Source organism: Leucopleurus acutus (assembly GCF_964270905.1).
Source record: "Leucopleurus acutus genome assembly, chromosome: 4".
Taxonomy (NCBI): Eukaryota; Metazoa; Chordata; class Mammalia; order Artiodactyla; family Delphinidae; genus Leucopleurus; species Leucopleurus acutus.
The window spans coordinates 29,483,492-29,505,478 of NC_139146.1; the positions used below are offsets into that span (position 1 = coordinate 29,483,492).

Below are 21,987 nucleotides of genomic sequence, written 5' to 3' on the forward strand. Positions count from 1 at the left end.
AGAAGAAGAAACAGTATTTCAGAGATTTTAATTCCTCATTTCTCAGTTTAAAGTCTTCCAGAAATGAAAACACGGTGAACAGTCACCTTACGGTCCCAGTTAGCCACGCCTGAAATAGCTGGGAAGCGTTGTTCAAGGCATCGCTGTCTCCCATCTTGCACGCGAGCCCTAATACAGAGGCACGGAGTAATCTAAGAAAAGAAACACACACACAGCTGGGGCCTTGACCACTTTTCAACATGTCTTAACATATACAAACGAATACTAAATGAATATTAATTTTTAAAAAGGTAAAAAATAACTTTGTGAGGTGGTCTCCAGTATCATTCCATCCCAGAGAATCTGCAATGGGCTTCACTTGATCTCGGAAGTATTTCTGAAATAAAAGCACCATGCAGAGTGAGTAATAATGTACTATTTAGCAACAGTCTCCCGTTTATTATAATCTACAGTTCCCTGTGGTAATCTTTTCCCCTACTAGCTCAGAGAACTTTGGGCCTGTCCTAGGAAAGGGATGTATTAAAGTTTTTATAACATTGTAATTTTACTTCAGTCCCGAACATAAGAACATCCTGGATCACTCTCTAATGTTTTATAGAACTTTGGGTAAGCCCCTTTTAACCTCCACTTCTTAGTTAACATGTGTAGTAAATAGAATAACACCTGACATACTTACCTCACTAAGGAAGATTGCTCAAGTATCGATGAAATGATAACTAATATTTGTATATTGGCTTAGGATTTAAAAATGACATTTATATTATATGATTCTCACTATTCCATTACCATAGGCAGCCAACTGCTGACATTCCTATTGTACAAAGGAAACAAAGACTCACAAATATGAAAGCATTTGTCCAAGTTCTTTCATAAAGAAAGTGGAAGAGCTAGAGATTGGAATCCAGAATTTGTTTAAAATTACAAGTGTCCTGCAAAAGTGCTGCAGAAATCACAAAGCCAAGAAAAGCATTTAGAATGACTATCTTATAATAAAATCTCAATGTGGAAATAATAGCAGTAAGAATAAGGAAAAATTATGTCATATTTTGATGAGAATAGATTCATTTTAACATAGATAAATCCATTAAAAATAGGATCTAGTTTGTATCTATGGTTTAAAATGTTGTTTATTTTAAATAAAATATTAACTATTGTATTGCTTCTAACACTAAAATACACCTTTAAGTGGTATACTGAACCAGAAATACTGATACATTTCAAGTTGAAAAAACAAATAGCATCTCTTTGATTTGATTAGTCAAGTCATTATAATTTCCTTTGATTTCACTTGGCAGGCAAGATATGCTTTTGTGTTTCCCAGGAGCTCCTTCTCTCAGAAATCTTCCTATTCTGCTAATGGCTAAACATCTCCTTTCATAAGATACAGCATTAAGATTACCTCAATCATAGGGTATAGCTCTTTATCATCTTCAAACATGCTAATAATATAGGTTACAGCTGAAATGACTCTCTGCCATGGTAAAAATTCCTCTTCCAGTTTGAGATACTTGGTCAAGTTCAGAGCCTCCTTGTAATTTAGAAGTTGAGCTCTAAGAAAGAAAAAGAAAGCCCACAGTAAATTAAAAACCACAGACTAGTTTCCTTCGACTGAAAGTACTAATATGGGGATCATAGACTTCAATGTTAATGAGAACCCTTCCATTAAACAATTAAGAAAATGCATTACTGTTAAGGCCCAATCAAAGAGGTTTGTTCACAATGATGTATTAGTGCTTTCATATGTTCAGTAATAAAGGGGAAGAGAGAACATTAAGGTGTGCATTTGAAAAATTGCTATGGCAGAATTTTAGATAAAACGAAAGCCATTTAGCTATACAGTTAATATTGACAAATAGAAACTTAAATTTTAGGTTCACAAGCTGATTGTAGTATACAAATGCACCTTTATAAGTGTATTGTATTGAATTTTTTTACATTTGACATGAATAGGAAATATAACAGTACTCGAGAATTGTGAATGTTTAAAACATTCCAATTGAACTTATATTTACCATAAAAACATCTCCCTTTTTTATACATTTCCCAATAATATTGATAAATAAAAATAGATTTTGTTTCTCAAAAAAATGTGAAGTTACCATCGACATTTCAAAGTTTAAAGAGTTCGATTTCTTCCTCCTTAGAAAAGATTTTGGAACCTTTTGAAATAATGTTCTCAGAAATCTGTTATGCCTCAAATTTCAGCCCAGGTTTTGGAAAGAATCTTAGATAGGAATCCTGTCTTTCCAAATTACATTTTGAAAGTTAAAATTAAAGAATAAACTTTAAATTATTGAGAAAGTAATACTGATGCATTGAGTGCTAGTATATTTGAGGTCATTTTTTGTGAATGACAAATAATGTAACCATATCTTGATTTCTCCCCTGAGAGTTGATAAGATAAACTGGTATTGGAGAGCTAGATAAGAATAAACACCGTTGGTATCATATGATTTGCACTAATGTGATATGATACAGTTTGTTTTCAGTTCAGAGAGCTGATTTCTTCTATTTTCTCAGTTCCTGATCTTATTTAGAAGAATTTATATTTTGGAGCATTCAGCCTGTCTTAATAAAAGTATAAATAATGTTGAGAAATGGAGTGTTTTATTGAGAATGTTTATTGAGTAAAAAAAAAAATTGTAGAGTTTTATGTTGACGGTTGAAACTTGAGAATTTTCTAATTTTAATGATTCTCTATTTTCCCGGGTGGATAGCACAACAGTCAGTTGTGCAACAGTCCAGTCAGTATTTTCTTAGACTACTTATGAAGAATAATTGTTGCTCTGAGGATCAAATTAACGAAAAGGCTAATGAAAGTTCAGGAAGAATGGCAGGTAATTTGGTTAGAAACCTCGTGGGCTGCACATTTATAGTAGGTGAAAAGATTAGAAGGAGTGGGTCTTGGTTACAAAGGCCAAAAGAATTGGCTAAATTAGCATAAGTAGAAGTAAGGAAGTAATCCAATGATCCAAAGGTTAGAGGCCCTGATGAAATACTATATATTTAACTGTTGAAAAAATCAATATCCTATCCTAGTGCCTTGTTTTTTCAACATACTTGATAGCTATGCAGTTGTTCCACTTAGGTATCACTTGTTTAAGTTTGAGTCACATGGTCAGAACACTGGACTGAGAGTGAATTTTTTGCCGGTTATTATTGAGATAATATTTCGAGAATTAAGTTGATGCACTTTTCATTTCCCACAAATCATGTTACTCTGTGGTATTTGATACTTCCGAGGAAGAGCAGTATCATTTAGAATCATGATTCTCAAGTTTGTGCGTGTATCAGTAACACCTGGAAGGTTTGTTAATCACATACCCTTGGGCCCTATCCCTAGAATTTCTGATTCAGCAGGTCTGGAGTAGGGCCTAAGAAGTTGCATTTCTCATAAGTTCCTAGGCAATGCTGATACTACTGGGACGACGAGTGAAGAATCTGTTTTTAGAACAAAGACATGTATAGTGCCCTTCCCTCCCAGACCCCCTTACAGTGCTGCGTTGGCTCATAGCTGCACTTTCCTCAGAAAATAGCCCTTGACCAAATACATCCATCTGGCTTAAAAGGTTATGCTACCCCCACCCCTGGCCATTAATTGTCTGATTTAGGAATGCAACAGGCCAGCCTGCTTCCCTCAAGTTGGATCCCCTCTGTTACAAGTACAATTCATGGATATGGCTTCCTACTGGAATCTGGCAAAGCTAGACTCCAGCTGAGACCATATTGTCGCTCAGCCTTTTTCCCTGCCCCAGCCTGCTTCTCGCACTCCCTATCTCACGAGAGTACTCTCTCAATAAACCACCTATTCGGGAACCTCCATTTCAGACTCTGCTTTGAGGGAACTCAACCTAAGACAGCCTTTTTACTCAGCTTTGAGTCTCAAACTCTGTTAAATCCATAGACCAGCAGCAGCTCTGAAAGCCAGATTTGGTTGAGAATTTTCCTTGTTCAGAAATCTTCCATTTATAGTAAGAGTCCAACCTGAGGAACTTAAATCCTAGAATTGTCCTATAATCTATAGTGTGGAGAGGATGGAGGCTATAAACTTAAAGTTCTCACAAAATGCTGTAAAGAAGAAGAAGAAAACAAAGAGGTCTTTTGAGGGAATTCTTACTTTCCTGTCTTGGCCTGAGGTACCCAGAAGATTGGGGAATCTGGAACAAAAGGTTTGTTTTTGCTTCCTCCGGTGTGACCTGGAAAGACTGCACAGTCCTTCTCCAAGAAGCTCAAATTAAACATAGTGTCTTACCGAACATGGCTTTCGAATGGGACATTAGAAATGGTTGAGAGAGGTGGTTATGTGGATAGAACTGACCCCATGGTCTCTCGTTCTTCAGCAGAGCCTTCAGATGGTGTGGAGACTTTTGAAAACTTCCCATGTGTCTGGTCTCTCGATGTTAACTTACTAATTAAATTCAGATTTCTGGCTTAAAACAGTCTCTTTGCAATCAGCTGGATCCCTTTTGGAGTCTTTCCGCATTCCCCTACTTCTCCCTTCTTTAAAAGGCAGTCCTTGATAGGGTGGGAAAAGTTGCTTATCTAGTTCTGTGTGGTGGTCTGGTCAGCTCTGTTAGCACCTGTAAAATGGTAAATCTGGTGTACCTAGAAGTCTGTAATCTCGGCGTGGCTGATGTCCACCTTGTGGTCTTTATTTGCTAACCTGGCCCTCACCTTGGAAAGCACTGGAGCCACTACACCTTGAAGCCTGACTGAAAGTCTGTTTGGATCCTTAGCTTAGGGGGCCTTTGAAGCCATCCTTTCTGCCACTCTTTCCTTGCCTAGGGACTCCTGGTCCCTCCCATGTGCCTGCTAGCCAGCACGCTGCTTTCCCTTGTGCTGTTCCTCACCCACTCTCTTTGTCACACAGAGGGCTGCAGAGTGCCATATAAGCTACTGAAAAGGTAAAAAATCTGTAACAGGTAGACAAAAAAAGGATTTTTTCTGTCTCAGTTTTGGCAAGGCCTCCAAACCAAGCCCCTTAACCTACACTCCAAAGTAAGACGCAGGCCCATCAAATTAGGACTGACGTGGTTAGGAACAGGTTTTTGTGACCCTTAGCTGATAGCCCACTACCAGCCTGCGAAAGAGATTGGAGCGGCAAAGGGGGAGAGGGAGACATTTTAGAAGAGGGCTTTTGGAGGATTCTGTCGGTATACTGTGAATGCTGTCCTCCCACAGGAGACAGGAGGGTGTAGGATGCTTTTCCCCTCACATGAAGCCTAGAAAAGGGGCTTTAATGGAACCACCTGAAGAGTTTTATCTGTGTACCCTGGAGCTTGGGGGCACAGTGGTCTGGTGTCTGATACCCCAAGAAATGTAAAGGATGAGAGACTGTGGTTGCTACTGCTCTGACATCGGAGTGAAGATATAGGACTGCATGAGGTTGCCCATCCTTCCAGACCTTGTCAGGGGAAAGGATATATGAATACTTCCTGTAGACTGGATGCGGTTCAGAGGTTTTCACTTCCTCACCTCAAAGAACTGCAGGAGAAAGACCCTTGGCCATGGAATGTGTGTGGATGGTACATATTCCGCGAAAGCACCACACAAGGAAAAGGATCAGTGTTAAACATCTGCGAAGTTCAGAGAGGACCAGAAGTAGACAGCATGTCAGGATCTTTCTTGCCTTCATCTGCCCTCCTTCTGCTCTCCTTGCCCTAACACTGGAGGAATCAAGGCAGCATGGTGAGAAGCAGAAGTTCCATGCAGCAAAACGGAGAGGATATCAAGCGCCTTATTCCCATTGCAGGGGGCTGGCCTGAAACTAGCCTGAGCTGGGGGCTGGAGGAACTTTAAATGAAGTTGAACATTTGAGGGTTTTACCGGGCAGGGCATATAGTTGAAGTGAGTCTGCTGTGGGGACTCAGAAGTGACTGGGTGAATTTTTACTCCTTATCTTCAACAAATGTGCCCAGCGGGATATTCCATCCAAGGCAGTAAGAGTACTAGCTCCTCAAACCTGGGGGCAGGGGTATCAAGCATATTTTTGTTTTTAGATCCGCCCTTTTAGTCTTGCTGATGAAACAATAGTTCCATTTCTTTTTGAATACCAGAGTAGAACTGTGTAAATTCTAATGCAACCACATGCACTTACCCATCTAAGTACGCATTTCTGCTTTTCTGCAAAGTTTCAGAGTGATCTGGACCTGACTCTAACCAGCACAGGTGGGCTCTGTTTCTCTTTGAGTCCCTTTTACCTCATGCATTACATAAGGAAACTGGGTGATAGTAGCTCAGGCGATATTTCAGGTGATAGCTAAGGTATTTTCTGGATTGGTGGCTGTGTGATTCTACATGTTTCTTGGCTTTCAAATTTGTTTCACTTTCTACCTTTCTGAAGCTCTTCAAAATGTTATGGGCTATGGCCAAGGAGTTGAGCAAATGTGAGAAAGTCGTTCAGTTGTGTGAGTTATCTGCTTTGTACACAGTTCCTCAGAGAAAGCTGTTCAAGAGGCTTTCACTTCTTAAAGCAAAAGAACTGTCTGCATTGTGTTGTGATGGAAATTAAACCATAAGGTCATTACAGCTCTGTGTAATTTCTAACAGCCAAGATTCTAAGCTTTGTAAGAGATCACTGTGTTTTCACAGGAGAGAGTTTTCCTGAAAAAAAAAATCTAAATGGTCCTATTATGTTTTAAAATGTTTATTTTTTAATTTTTTGGCCGCACCACATAGCTTTCGGGCTCTTAGTTCCTTGGCCAGGGATTGAACCCGTGCCTTCCACAGTGAAAGCACGGAGTCCTAACCACTGGACTGTCAGTAAATTCCCTAAAATGTTGATCATTTTCTTTCACCACTTCATTTCCCCAGTCTACACAGTACCAGGTACAGAGTAGGTGCTCAATAAATATTTATCAAATGAGTGATTGACATACCATAGCATAATGAAAATAATTAATCTGTTACATATCCAGGAGATTAAACTTGGAGATTCACCAAAGAGAATCAAGTTGTCTGTTACCTACAAAGGGAATCTAGATTGCAAATTCATAAGAGCTTTTCTAAATGCTTCTTTGCTGCTACTAAACAATGGTGGATGCTTTTTCATCAAGTAATACAATCTGCTGAGCACTTCCTAAAGACCAGACAATGTTTGGTGTCCCTTACGTGCATTATTTCATTTGCTCCTCACGAGAGTCTTATAAGGTCATCTCCATTTTACTAACAATAAAATTGAAGCAGAGACAGGTTAAGAAACTTTCTCGAGGTTATTCAGAACCAGGATTTTAACCTGGTTTGAGAGCTTGTTTTTTAACCCTATAAATTCCCTCCTTAAAAATGTCACAAATGTTTTCTGACTTCCAGTATACTATCTAGGGAGTCCATGTAAAATAGTTCTCCCATGCCTTTAGTGCTGCTATACTATCCTTCCAGCCATGTATTCAGCTCATATTTAATGAACATCTACTAGGGGCCGGGCACAGTTAGGAGCTGGGGATAAAATGAATAGGAACATGATCTAGGTGCCTACCTTTGTGAAACTTGCAGTTTGGTGGGTGAGATGGATAATTAATAAGCATTGACAATATAATATTATCGGAAATGCAGGACCCCATAAAAGGGACACCTAACCCAGACAAAGGGGCCATGAGGCTTCCTGAGGAACTAGCATCTCATTCTCAGTACCTTGCTTATGTCTAAAATGAGGCCACTACAAAGCCAGCAGAGCAAGTTGGCTGTGTCCCTAGCTCCTACAAAAGTGCCAGAAATTCAAAAAATACTTGTTGAATTACTAGTGTTAGACTACCTGAGAAAAATGTCTCAAAGGTACTGTGGTTACTACTCTTACATTACCCCAATCTATGTTGATTATTGTTTTCAAAGTGTAGGTTGTTTTTTTTCTAAGTGTAAGTTACCTTCAGGCCATGAGAAAAAAATTCAAATTTCCTAAACAGTACCTTAATTCAATCCTAGGGCGCTATGTCTCATACTTCTTACCCCAGTGACCTGAATAAGATTTGACAACTCTAACCATAAAATCTTACAATGGGCTTGGGCTCACAGAGATGAGTTAATGAAACACACTGTTCGTCTTTTTAATAAATCAAATTATGACAGTACACTTTTGTGCATTTGCAAGTGTCACTCCTAATTAGCTCAAGGACTCTGATTAGACAAACCCTGTCTAAAGTCAATAGGGTAGGTGAGTTTTTGTGTATGTTGAGTTGATATCAATATTTTAGCTATAAGGCTCATATTAGTTTTAAAAAAAGTTATGAAAAAAATAATGTAAATAGTGGCTTCGGATATTTTAAACTATAAATTAGTACTTTGTTGTAATTCATTTTTAAAAAGATTTATGACAAGATCCACAGTATTTTAAACGATTGAATCTCATTCCAAAACCCACCTTGCCAAGGCAAAAGCGTCATCGATAAGACTTGCACGATCAGCAGAAGAAAAGTACTGGGAAGAGAAAGAAAAAAAGGTAAGAAACATGAATCTTAAAACGAAACGTGTTGAAAATTAATGTCATTATGATGCTGTTCTTAGAACAAAAAGAAAACAATTCACAACCTGCTATTCTTACCTTGTGGTTGAGGGAAAGATTGGTAGCTATCCATTCCCAAGTTGATACTTCATAATTTACACGGTAAAACCCAATATGGTCTGGGTTTATTTTGAGAAAAGTGTTTCCACTAGGTTTAGGAGAGTTCAAAGTGATTCCTGTGGTAGTAAATAAACACTAATGAGAAACATGTTTGCACATACTATAAACACAGAGAAATTAGACCCAGAGGGTAAAAAGAAAAGAAAAGAAATATTAGCTCAAGGAGTCAAGTTTTATTTGGATCCAAAGCCCCAAAGCCTAATTCTTATTTAGTTGCCTAACTTTAACATGTCATTGTAGTGTGTGAGCTGAAAAAGAAATAAGTAATGTAAATAAGTGTCCTGTAATTTGTGACTTATTATTATTTCTTACTGGCAGAAGCTTGTCATATGGGTGAAATAATTCTGTGCTTGTCAATCCTTCAATAAGTAAAACAATGCTTAAAGACAGAGAAGTCCATGCCCTTTGGGGGTAATCCATATATTCTTAATCGTGATGGAATTACTACACAAAGAATATTTACTGGGGCAGCCTGGGGAGGGGATAAAAATGTAAACATTAAAAAAAATACTTTGTGTATTAAAATCAACATTCAAATTGATGGAAATGGTGATTGCTAAGCAGAGCAATGATTTGAGGGTCAGTAATGCTTTTAAAATGTCAAGAAGGCTTGCAATAGGACTAAAATCCAGATACAACATTCTTGATTTTGTGGTCCATTTCATGCTCGTCCTCCCAATTTTATTTATCTTTGTAAAGTCTTCTGCTTCCTTATTTCAACTGATTACATCAATGTTTTTTCATCAGTGGATTTACCAAATTAACTTTCTGAAGTAGCATTCAGAATTTACATAGGACTCTAGGATATAGATTTTGGAAGTTCAACATTGAGGAACAAAGACTTATGTTTTAAGTAAAAACTACTCAAAATAATAGTTATGCTCTGACATGACCAGTGTTCGTTAGCATTAGCGAACGAACATTAGGATGTTCGTTAGCATCCTGTACTTTTATACTTATATACTCTTTTGTTTGTGTGGACAATATGCAATTTAAATAATGATGTGGGAATACTTAGTATATTTAAATAATTTCAAATAGTTTAATGTAGTGATAATGTGGGATATGATATTGGAAAATAGGAGATGAGGCTGGAAGTAAAAGTGAGGCCTCAGTGTGAAGAGCCACAAGCTGTGTTAAGTTCATCTTCTTTTTTTTCTTTTTTTTAAAATTTATTTATATTTATTTTGGCTGCGTTGGGTCTTTCATTGCTGCATATGGGCTTTCTCTAGGTCTTTTGTTGCTGCGTACGGGCTTTCTCTAGTTGTGGTGAGCGGGGGCCACTCTTGTTTGCAGTGCGTGGGCTTTTCATTGTGACGGCTTCTCTTGTTGCAGAGCGTGGGCTCTAGGCACATGGGCTTCAATAGTTGTGGCACGTGGGCTCAGTAGTTGTGGTTCATGGGCTTAGTTGCTCCACGGCATGTGAGATCTTCCCGGAGCAGGCCTCAAACCCGTGTCTCCTGCATTGGCAGGCAGATTCTTAACCACTGAACCACCAGGGAAGCCCAAGAAGTCCATCTTCTGAGAGATGGTAAGAATAGAGAAGATTTTTAAGCAGGGAAATAATATGCTCCAGCCTGTTTCTAGAAAGATAATTTTGATGGTGGTATGGGAAGGAGATATTGGAAGGAGATTCTAGAGTCTACTGTAATAATCTAGGGCAAGAGAGAATGAGGGCTTACACTAATGTGGAGATGATGAAAATAGGTGATGTGTTCAAGGGACACATCACTGGTAAAATCAACACTGTCCTTTTTCTGAGTTGATGAGGACAGTTAGAGGAGGGAAAAATAGCTTGCATGATTGGATGAATAATGGTGTTGCCCTTACAGAATAGAGAAAGATGAGTCAGTTTGGGAGGAAAGATGATTTAAATTTTGGAAGCATTCACAAGGTTTGGAGGATATCCAGGACACAGTAGTTTTCCATAATATATAAGTAAACTCTTCAATAAAGTTTCTTTAGGAACGTTCAGAGTAGGTTCTTGACAAATTGTAAACATTTACCTCACTCATATAGTATTTATCTTTCTTTGTCATCCTCCCATGGACATGTTGTTGAAAGGAAGCTAATCTTTTGGCAGCCATACACTTTGAATGTTTGTATTGGGAGGACAGCCTCTTGCTTAAGCACAGAGCCATATATTATAGGAGAAAGAGCATGAACTTTCCAGTCTGAGAGACTGAGGATAAAATCATTGCTCTATGACTTACTAGCTATGTGATCTTGGCCAAATCACTTGACCTCTCTGTGTTTCAGTTCATCATGAGGGAAGTAGGGATAAAAATCCCTCACAGGGCTGTTGTGAAGATTAAATAAGATAACATAGGTAAAGTGTTGGTCACATAGTTATGTGTCCAACAGATGGTAGCTATCCCCATTATTATGAAAGGGGATATGCCGCCAGTTCTATAAATAGCAAAGCAAATATAAATAACGTTGAGAAGTTCCTGGCAATCCATCCAAATACTGCAGTATTTTATAAAGTGTGCTTTATATATACCTAGTTAAGCCTGTCTAGAGTTACAGTGATTTTTCTCACTTTATAGATGAGGAAGCTGAGATCCAGGAAGTCAGTAGTTGCCAGACTTTCCAAGTTCATGCTACTCTTGGAACAGTTGTCAACAACAAAGTACTGTTGGGTTGTTTAGTTACATAATGAAGTAAATAGGACTAAAATATTGATGCCTATTCCAGGTGGTGCATAGAAGTAAGGGTGTATGTTTCATTCTGTTTCTCCAATTACTATTAAGAATTTTCTGATTATAACAGTAGTATGTGTTCTTTAGGTTCCAAATATGTATTTGGAAAATACAAAAAGAGTATAATGAAGAATACAGAAATTACCCACCACCAGTTGACATTATGTTTTTATCTTGTGTGCATGTATGTATCTTCCATATATATGTACATATGAACACACAATACACGTACTGGAACCTTACTGTGTTTATTATTATTAATCCTTTTCATTTGAAATTATATTGTAAGCACTTTGCAATTTCATTTTCTATATATGAAGATTTAAATTTAATGGCCATATAGTACTCTATCATTCAGTTTATAAATTGTTTTGTGCTATTTCTTGCTAGTTTTACACGTAAAAGTGGTGAACGAATTCTTTCTGGGTAGGGGCTCTTTCTAGAAAAATTTTTTCCTTCTATTATTTGTCTGATAATTATCTTTTCAAAATTTCATCCAGAGGCTAGTTTCAACTCAGATTTCAATAACATAGCATGCATAATAGTTCTCTAATAGACTATTTTATATAAATAATTATAACAAGCTTCAGTCAACTAGAGAGCTTGTGACAACCTGAAATTTTTAGAGAAGGAAGCATTTTTCTTTGTGGACATAAATACTGTGTTGCATCGATCCTTTAAGCAAGTTATTTTTCTGTGTAAAATGACAGTTTATATCTATCTTATTAAATTTGTGTATCAGTTAGTAGTAAAACAGCTGAAATACACAAGAGTAGTATTTTTTGACTAATTACACACAAATTATATTTGGAGACCTAAAAATTTCAAGTAGGATGCACTGTCAGAATTTGGGGGGACTTCCCTGGCAGTCCAGTGGTTAAGACTTCACCTTCCAATGCAGGGGGTGTGGGTTCGATCCCTGGTCAGGGAGCTAAGATCCCACATGCCTTATGGCCAAAAAACCAACACATATAAAACAGAAACAATAACAATAACAAATTCAATAAAGACTTTAAAAATGTCTCATATCAAAAATATCTTTAAAAAATTCCACTAGTATTCTGACTACAGTTTAAAAAAAAAAAGGAATTTGGGGTCAAAGAAGAAAAGCTCAATCTCTGAAACGAAGACTAACATGACCCATTGTACAAATGGATTGGTTCCATTTGTGACAATGTTTTCAACAAATTACTTATTCAAGGAAATATTATTGATTGTGTTAATAATAATTATAGAGTCCCGTCTAAGTCTCAGCAAGTAGCCTAAAGAATCTCCCTGAAAAGAAAGATGTAGGATTAATATGTAATGTATAATAAGTAGGAATCGGGAAAAAATGCAATCTGACTATCGTGATGAAGGATTATCATAGGCAATGGTTTTGGTGATTGTGAAGAAATAATTGCAAAGGAGAGTTGGATAGTGAAGATCTGTTGATGTGTCCGTAGTCTGCCTAGGAAAGCAGGTGCCCAACTTAGTTGGTACATGTGTTCCAGATCATTTGACAGATCTGCTCTTATAGAGAACAGTGTATATGGAGAAACCTGTTGGTTGTTTACCATACTGTTCCCTTTTCCTCCTGGGTACACAGCTAGACTATATTTATTAGCCTCCTTTGCAGTTAGGTGGCAACATATGATTGACACCGAGATATAAAGTGTGGGGAGAAATAATAGATGCATTTCTAGTTCTGGTCCCTCCATTATCTTCCTCTGTATTCTGATCAGATGCAAAAGATTCAGCAGAGAATTATTTAAAAAGGATAACCAACAAGGACCTACTATAAAGCACAGGGAACTCTGCTAAATGTTATGTGGCAGCCTGGATGGGAGGGGAGTCTGGGGGAGAACGGATACATGTATATGTATGGCTGAGTTACTTTGCTGTGCACCTGAAACTATTGCAACATTGTTAATCGGCTATAATCCAATGTAAAATAAAAAGTTAAAAAAAGAAAAAAAAGAGAAAAAGATCCAGCAGAGAAGTCCAAGATTGGGTCAAGGGGAGGGAGGAGGTGGAGCCATGAGAAAGAAAAAGCCAGGAATTCTAAGTCATTATCTGAGAGTGAGCTACCTAGGAGAGATGGTAGGTCAGGAACACCTCCATTGGAGTGTTGCATGAATAAGAAATTTTTATTGCAGGGAGCCACCCCTGATAGCCTCTCAATGCAATAATTAGACTCCCCTAGTTAATGCAGTATATATACAAAGCAGTCACAGCTTATGACCTCTTTAAAATAATTAATATACCCCAACTCTCTATGTACCCTTATTAAGTAAATTTTCTTCCTGGAAGAGATATCTAATTAGCTGAAGTGAATATTCTGTTTCACCTTGGCCAGTATGTTTTTATTTGTGTAAATTAACAAATTAGCATTCTTATATGTATGGTTCACGTGAATAAGATTTCTGAGACTTGGTTGACCAGGGCTGAATTAAACAAACTGAGCTTCTGAATCTGCAAAACGGAATCCGTAATGATTCAATCAAAATTCAAAGATTCCATGAGGCTCAGTTTGGAGGAATGAAGAAAGTTTCTCTCTCTCTCTCTCCTGCCCTATTTGCCATTAAATTAAAAAATATATGCCCATCATTATTTTGATATGAAATATTTAAGTATAACTACCATCAAATTTTAGTAATATCTTACTTATATGATAGTCAGAATTTGGTTATCTAAACCATCCAGAATGCATCCTCAATCTGAAAGAGTTATGAAAACAGTCATCACAAAATCTGTTCCACCTCCTATGCCCTAAACTGTCTTTTAGACCCTATGTGCTTATGAACCCCTATTTTTATTTATTTATTTTTTTATAAATATTTTTTAAAGCAATTAAAAATTTTTTTTCCTTTTTTTAAAAAATTAATTTACTTTTTGGCTGTGTTGGGTCTTCGCTGCAGTGCGCGGGCTTTCTCTAGTTGCAGCGACCGGGGGCTACTCTTCATTGCAGTGCGCAGGCTTCTCATTGTGGTGGCTTCTCTTTGTTGTGGATCACAGACTCTAGGCGTGCCGGCTTCAGTAGTTGTGGCTCGTGGGCTCAGTAGTTGTGGCTTGTGGGCTCTAGAGCGCAGGCTCAGAAGTTGTGGCGCACAGGCTTAGTTGCTCTGCAGCATGTGGGATCTTCCTGGAGCAGGGATTGAACCCATGTCCCCTGCATTGGCAGGCAGATCCTTTTTTTTTAATACATTTATTTATTTATTTATTTGGCTGTGTTGGGTCTTCATTTCTGTGCGAGGGCTTTCTCTAGTTGCGGCGAGCGGAGGCCACTCTTCATCACGGTGTGCGGACCTCTCACTGTCGTGGCTTCTCTTGTTACAGAGCACAGGATCCAGATGCGCAGGCTCACTAGGTGTGGCTCATGGGCCCAGTTGCTCCGCGGCATGTGGGATCCTCTCAGACCAGGGCTCGAACCCGTGTCCCCTGCATTGGTAGGCAGATTCTCAACCACTGCACCACCAGGGAAGCCCCGAGTTAGATTCTTAACCACTGTGCCACCGGGGAAGTCCCAAATCCCTATTTTTAAATACTATGTTTTAGCAAGATTGGTTGTCTGATATCATGTGATAATCTACAAGTCTTCTAAATGTTAGAAAGCAGCAGATTAGAAACAAAAAGGTGGTATACTACTAAATGTAGATGCACTGACAGTAGCCAAAATAGTAGCTGATGCTAAAGATAGAGGCATTACTATACACAGTCAGCCTCTAGAAGCACAGCGGTCTGCAGGCAAACAAACGTCATTAAGCAAGGACTTCCTGAACTCTTAGTAACTCTTAGGATGCACACAGAACCTTGTTGGGAATAGGGGAGCAGGAGACAAGGAGTATGATGTGTAGTTGGTATCTTCAAAGAGCTTATAATTTACTTTAAAAAGAAAAGACAGAGCATATGAATCGTAAATAACCATGCTGCTGCTTAAAATCTAAGGAATAATACTAAGAACAAGGATTGATGAAACTAATAGCATAAAATATACTCTCAACAGTGAGAGGAGAGATTATTCAGGGTAGGTTAGAATAGCCAGAGAAGCATCTGAGATGGAGATCCTCTTCTTGTGTTATAAAGTACATGTTTAATTTAAAATACCGTGTGTAACACAAATGTAAATAAACGACCTTAGGGGAAGTCCCACTCTTGCCTGGGAAATTTCTAACTGATGAATCACCAAAGAAAACGAGAAGAGGGAGGTGGGGCTGGTAACCTGAGCTGATTGCCCATTCAGTACACTCAGGACATGTTGTCATCTGTGCTCTGAGCTGAGAGCTGAAGATGTCCCCAAACAGGAAACCGGAACTTATTGCATAGCCTAAAAATGGAGCAGGCACTTTGAAGTAGGAAGAGATGTCTAGTTTGCTTCTGGCTAAGTGACCAGTCATGATTCTGAAGTTGCAGATAAAGATAGGTTTGTCATCAAAGCTCTGTGAACATTAGAGCCACTTCATTCATTCAATAAACAATTACTAGGTACCTGCTGGAGATATAGAACAACCACACAACAACAAAAAATAAGCTCCATTTCTCAAGGAATATTCTACAGAGAGGGGAGAGACAGATAAAGTCAATAGTTACAGCAAAAAATGTCTTAAATGTAATGACAGAGGGATAGAGCTTCCCCTAAGAGCCCTTTGCTTTCTCACTTTCATACTAGCATTTTCTGTCTGTAGCACTATTTCAGTCTGCACTCAGTCCATCCTGTCATCCACTTAAACTCTACCTTTAGCCCCCCCTAACTCTGAGACTAGATGTCCCTTTCTTCAGTAACTTTCCTCAACCCCTAAATCTCCACTGGTGCTTCTCCTGCGAGTGCCTTTGGCTGTTACCACACCGGGCCCTTATGACATGGTATTATGTTTACCTGACTTGTCCACACCCTCCCTAGACAGTAATTACCACAAGGTAAGGATTGTGGGTTCCCCCCCACCCAGCATTATCTCCATACCTATCCCTGTGTTTGGCCCATAAGTTAGTTCTCAGTAAATACTTGTTTGAAATAATTAATTAATTTAATTCATTATTTAATTCATTATTCAAATATTCTGTCTAATAAGTACATAATACATACAAGAAGAATGTTTATTGTTAACTCCTGAAACCTATTTTACAAAGCACTTGAATAAGCTTTAGTTATCTGGAAAATTTACTTTTGTGGAAACCTCATTTCATGAAAATGCTAGGTACATTGTGTTAGTGTATATAAATTACTCATGCTTTTAAATTTGTAAACAACAAATCAAGCAGCTTCCCAGACATTCCCCCAACCCTCAGTTAACCAATGGTGACCAATGGGGAAAATATGTAGTAATATTTAAACCAGATCCACTGAAAACCTCCCAAGGGAATCCTAGCCTTATTATGCCTTTTATCGGTGCTATTGCACATTTTTTAAACTTTTTTTCTGTCTTCTCCATTTTCCTTTGGCTTGAGTAGTGTACTTGAGTAAGAAAATGGTCAGAAGACGGCCCACAAAAGATAGAGCTTGGTACTCAAACACAAAATTATCCTATATAAAATACTAAGACAAAATGGCATTGATCTGGGTATTCTAAAAGAATTCAAGAGAAATTGCTGACTACATCAGTTAAGGTTAGCCTAAATGACCAAAAGAAAGTTTTGTTGTAAAGGCAACAGAAAGGGGTCTTACCTCGACTATAGCAAAGCTGGTAGAGTTTATAGTAAAAACTAAAACTCACAAAATAATTTATAGTAAAAGTAAAAACCAAAGCTGAAAAACTATATCGGAGCCACATAAAACCTTGTTCACAAATGTTTATAGCAACATTATTCATAACAGCCAAAAGGCAGAAACAATTCATATGCCCATCAACTGATGAACAGATAAACAAAAGGTAGTATCAATATGATACTACCTTTGTAATATCAATATGATATTACAAAAGGTAATATCAATATGATGTGAATATAATTTGGCAATAAAAAAGAATGAAGTACTGATACATGCTATGACATGGATGAACTTGAAAACATTATGTTAGGTGAAAGAAGCTATCACAAAATGCTACATGTATCATTCCATTTATGTGAAATGTCTAAAATAGCCAAATCTATGCAGACAGAAAGTAGATTAGTGGTTGCTTAGGGTTGGGGTTGTAGGAGAATAGAGGAGTTGATAGCTAAAGGATATGGAGTTTCTTTTTGAGGCTATTGAAATGCTCTAAAATTTACTGTGATGATGGTTACAAGTGTCTGTGAATGTAATAGAAACCATTGGATTGCACACTTTAAATGGGGGAATTTCCTAGTATGTGAATTATATCTCAATAAAGTTGTTTTTAAAACAAAATCTACTGGAAATAGTGTAAAAACTTACTTGCCAGAGGAAATTAATTACTATTTTAGAATATCTTACAGGAGCAAATAGGCATATGTAAATAGAGGATAGATGATCTACTTTTATCCCTGAGAAGCCATGGGGGAGAGTCCATGCCAAATGCTATTCTGAAACCAAGTCCTCATGGGAAGGGATGAAGAAGAGTCTCATTTGTCTTAGATAAGAAGTGATTTTGAAACACAAAACAAGCACAATAGCAAAAGTATAAAAAGCAAGATTCTTCTGGGATGGTTGCTAAAACCTGTCTTATTTTTTCAGCGATCTGTAGTAGAGAACATGTGATAAGGTCTCCCATGTTTTTATGTAACTCTAAAATTTTTCAAGAAGGGAAAAGACAAATCAATGGAGATAGAATACAGAAATATATTTCTAGTTGGCTTAAGTGAGCAGAACAGTCACAGCTGAATTTAACACAGGCAAGTGCCAAGTCATTCACTTAGGGAGATGGTTAGATGGATGGATATAGATATAGGTAATGCCTTGAGCTACTGGTGACAACTTGACAGCTTAGAAAAAATGATTTGGAGTCATTAAAGATTCTAATGTCGTGCTAGTTGAAAAAATGATAGGTCTAATTTAATGGCAGCATTTTAAAAATCAGGCATGTTACATAACATTCTAAGAAATTCAGTGGGTTATCTGATATTTAAAAAGAAGAAAGGAAAAGAGAAGGAACAAAGGAAGGAGAAAAAGCGAGGAAAGAAGGAAGAGAGCAAAGAAAGGATGAAAATTGATACATTGATCTTCCAGTGGTTGGGTATCTGACCCTTCTCCTTTGGATGTGGGTATTTATTATTGTACCAGTCATGGTAAATCATTACAAAGAATTTCTTAAGGTAAAAAAGTTCTCATTATTATAGATAAGGATTTTGGCTCACCAGTTAATTACTTAAAAGGTTTCTTTTTGCTGAAGTTTACGTTATAAGTTCCATCTTTATTGTTGTTTCTTTACACTTCTATTCATTTAATGTAGTACATTAATTCAAAGAAGAAATAAATCAATTGATGATATTTACCTCTTGTTTCTGACCTATTGTAGAATGTAATCCTTGATTTGTTATCTTCAGTCCATTTAACTGGAATATTCCATGTGTAACTAAAGTTTTTTAAAAAGAAAAATTTTAACTTTTACTACTAAAAAATAACATTTCCAAAGTAAAAATAGACAAGCATAAAAAGCAATAGACAAGCATATTTTCCTCATAAGCAATTGTCCAGTGTATAGTATACAATTAATACAGTTAATACAGTACTCTTTTGTGGTAAAGATAGGCTATGTAATTGCTTTCAATTTATATAAATCTCTAAAATTTGGAACTTTGTATCAAAAATTAGCTAAGGATGAAGAAGATTATTTCAAGGAAAATGGCTTGAAGCTTTGGAATAAAGATATTGCATAAATATAACACATATAAAATTGAGCATTCACATACATACTTGCACAGACTTTAATATGCTATAGTTTCTGTCAAGGAACACAATACATTTTTAGAATTCAGAAGACAATATTAAAATGCTGTGAAGGAAATAATGCATTTTAGAAATTATGTTGCAATGACACCACCACCATCATCCCTTAAAGCTTATCATGCTCTTTAAATATCTCCTATTTACAATCATGTGAACCAGTGTGTTGCAAAGAAAACTCACCAGGCAAGCATGTTTCAGTGGGTTTTAGTGTTCTTTTTAGCTTCTTAGTATTTTCTTGTAGAGCAAGGGGGGAGGAGGTTAGCTTTGTACTTTGATACTATATATACTTAACATTTTAGTCTTGAAATCTCATAAAAGAGGTCTTAAATGTCTTTTAGATCGTTCTCATATCATATCTTACCAGTCAGAAAACACAGGAGATCTAGAGAAAAGATGAATCTGTGTTTGGGTTTAGGTTTCAACTCAGAGTTGGCCTTGTTTTTCTTCATCTGTGATCATTCAAGTCCCTAATAGAGAATGGGGGAATGATATTTCTCCCTTTCAAGATACAATAAAATTTATGTAATTCAGGGAGAATATATATTTGCCATCTACATGAAAGAAGTCATCCTTTGTTGTCTAACTAGTGAAATGTTTTATAGATTGAACTTTAACTAGCGCTCTTGAAGGAGTTTATTGCAGTGGAATGTTTTTGGATGTAAGTTTCATAGAACCAGTACGTAAATTGTTTCTTGGATCCTATAGGAGACATTGTCAGTGCTCCACCCTTATCCCCTTGAATTTCTTTGTCATTTTTGTACACCCTGGATTCCATTATGCTTTCCCTGCCCACAGCCAGCACCTGGGTCTCTCTGTTAGAGGACTGCCCTCTGGCTGCCTGAGCAAGGAAAGCTAGAAGTTCCTGGGAGTTTACATCCTTGGATGCAGCCCTTAGCCAATGATGGATGGGCATGGAAATGTTCTTTGCCCCATCTGCAGGACCACACTGAAGCACTGTCTCTAGAACTTCCCTGCAGGGTAGTCACCCTGGACAGAACCTATTTATTGTTGCACCTTTTCTGCTTGATATCCCTCTTGCCAATCCCCCTACCAGCCTTTCCTAGACTTCCTAATGAGTCACTTTCACTTGAATGATCACCTCAGGGTCTGATTTTAGTGAAGCCAACCTAAGAACGATCCCTTTACTAGACTAGTACTTGTAGTCTAGTAAAGTCTGTCTGTAGTTTAGATAGACTAGTAATATTGCCAGAGCTTCTCGACAGATAGACAAAGAAGCATTTTTAAAAGTCACATTCTACCTACAGATTGCACTCTTTCACTGCTCTGCTGATGTGGTGTTGCCATGTAGACTAACATTTCATTCCTCCTCACCTTTCCCCAATGCCAACCTGACTGAAACAACAGAGTACGGAGTATCTTGATACACTGTATGCACAGTTAGGATTTCACATTTCCACTGTCCCCTCTAAGACACGGTCTCTGGGACTAGGCTGTGCCTAAGAGTAGGCATAAGATATACTGCTAAGGTCATGTAAAAAATATTACTCTGAGGTCTGTAAGAGCATCATAAGACAAAAAAGGATGCAGGGTTGAGGCTATATAATTTTACAGTTTTGGAGCCACTTACAGGATCTAATGTGAGTAAAATTATAGATTGGAGAGTACAAAATGTCAAGAAATAGAAATTACATAAATGAAACGATAGAGTTTCCTATATGTTTTCTAAAATTCAAGAGTATCAGATTTAATTTTTTAAAGGTATAATTCACTTTTAAAATATCTAACAATATAACAGTTTCTGACAGTATAAATATGGCCAGTCTAATTTTCACTAAGGAAACTGACTTTGCCCCAACATGACATACCTACTACCATTCTTCCACCGGTTTACATTGACTGGACTGCCAAAGACACGTAAACTTGTCCCATAGAGAACTCTCCCTGATGGAGATGTGAAACTGGCCCATTTCTAAGAGATGGTTGAAGCCATAATGTAAAACAGTAACTTACAAATGTGTGGTCCATTTAAATTATAAAAAGTTTCTGGTCAGTAAGAATTCCCTAATAGTGGAATATTTAAGCAGTGAGAAAAGGGAAGAGACCATTTAGTTTATAATACAACTTAACATTGTCTACCAGATAGTAATATACCTGAACAGAGAGCAGGTGAACACTAGGGTAGGAGAAAAAACGAATTCCTTTCTGGGGGCATTACGCCCCATATAATCTAATCTATAATTAGATTATATTATGATCTAACTTTTAAATCAAACGGAAAAATAAGGAATGATAACTTTCTATATAATGTCTTTTTCTCTCTTATTTGTTCAAGAGCCACTACAGATTTTTAAGAAATGTTCTCAAGAGGGTAGCCTGTCTTTTCTAGGTTTATTTTCCTATGCATATATAACTTGTAACTTTTTTTAAAAAAACAGGGAACATGTAGATTGACTTTATGATAAATGGTCACTAAAAATCATGCATCTATGAATCTAAAAATTTTTTAAAGTCTCTGAAGGTTAAAACTAAAAAAAAATTAGAGAAAAGTGTAAATGTTAGTATGGTTCCATGTTCTAAATCTTGATGAATACAATTTAAAGATTTATTATAACTTTAAAAGTGATTTTAGACCTGTTGATATGTTTAGTTCCCTTGGTAATAAAGTTTTTTTGTTTGTGTGGAGAGGAATCTATAACCCAGGAGTAGTCTTTAAAAATGTAATCCCGGGCCTTCCCTGGTGGCGCAGTGGTTGAGAGTCCGCCTGCCGATGCAGGGGACGCGGGTTCGTGCCCCGGTCCGGGAAGATCCCACGTGCCGCGGAGCGGCTGGGCCCATGAGGCATGGCCGCTGAGCCTGTGCGTCCGGAGCCTGTGCTCCGCGGCGGGGGAGGC

At 37.5% G+C, this 21,987-nt stretch overlaps 1 protein-coding gene across 1 annotated transcript in view; it reads right to left on the reverse strand.

Moving 5' to 3' along the window:
- Nucleotides 1–21,987, reverse strand: part of ENPEP (glutamyl aminopeptidase) — a 104,948-nt gene that overhangs the window by 12,382 nt on the left and 70,579 nt on the right. The window contains exons 11-16 of the mRNA XM_082838529.1: nt 18,682–18,761; nt 8,534–8,670; nt 8,354–8,409; nt 1,400–1,550; nt 303–376; nt 87–191 (exon numbers count right to left, since the gene is read on the reverse strand). Of these exons, the coding sequence (XP_082694655.1) occupies nt 87–191; nt 303–376; nt 1,400–1,550; nt 8,354–8,409; nt 8,534–8,670; nt 18,682–18,761 (603 nt within the window). The remainder of the gene's footprint in view (nt 1–86; nt 192–302; nt 377–1,399; nt 1,551–8,353; nt 8,410–8,533; nt 8,671–18,681; nt 18,762–21,987) is intronic.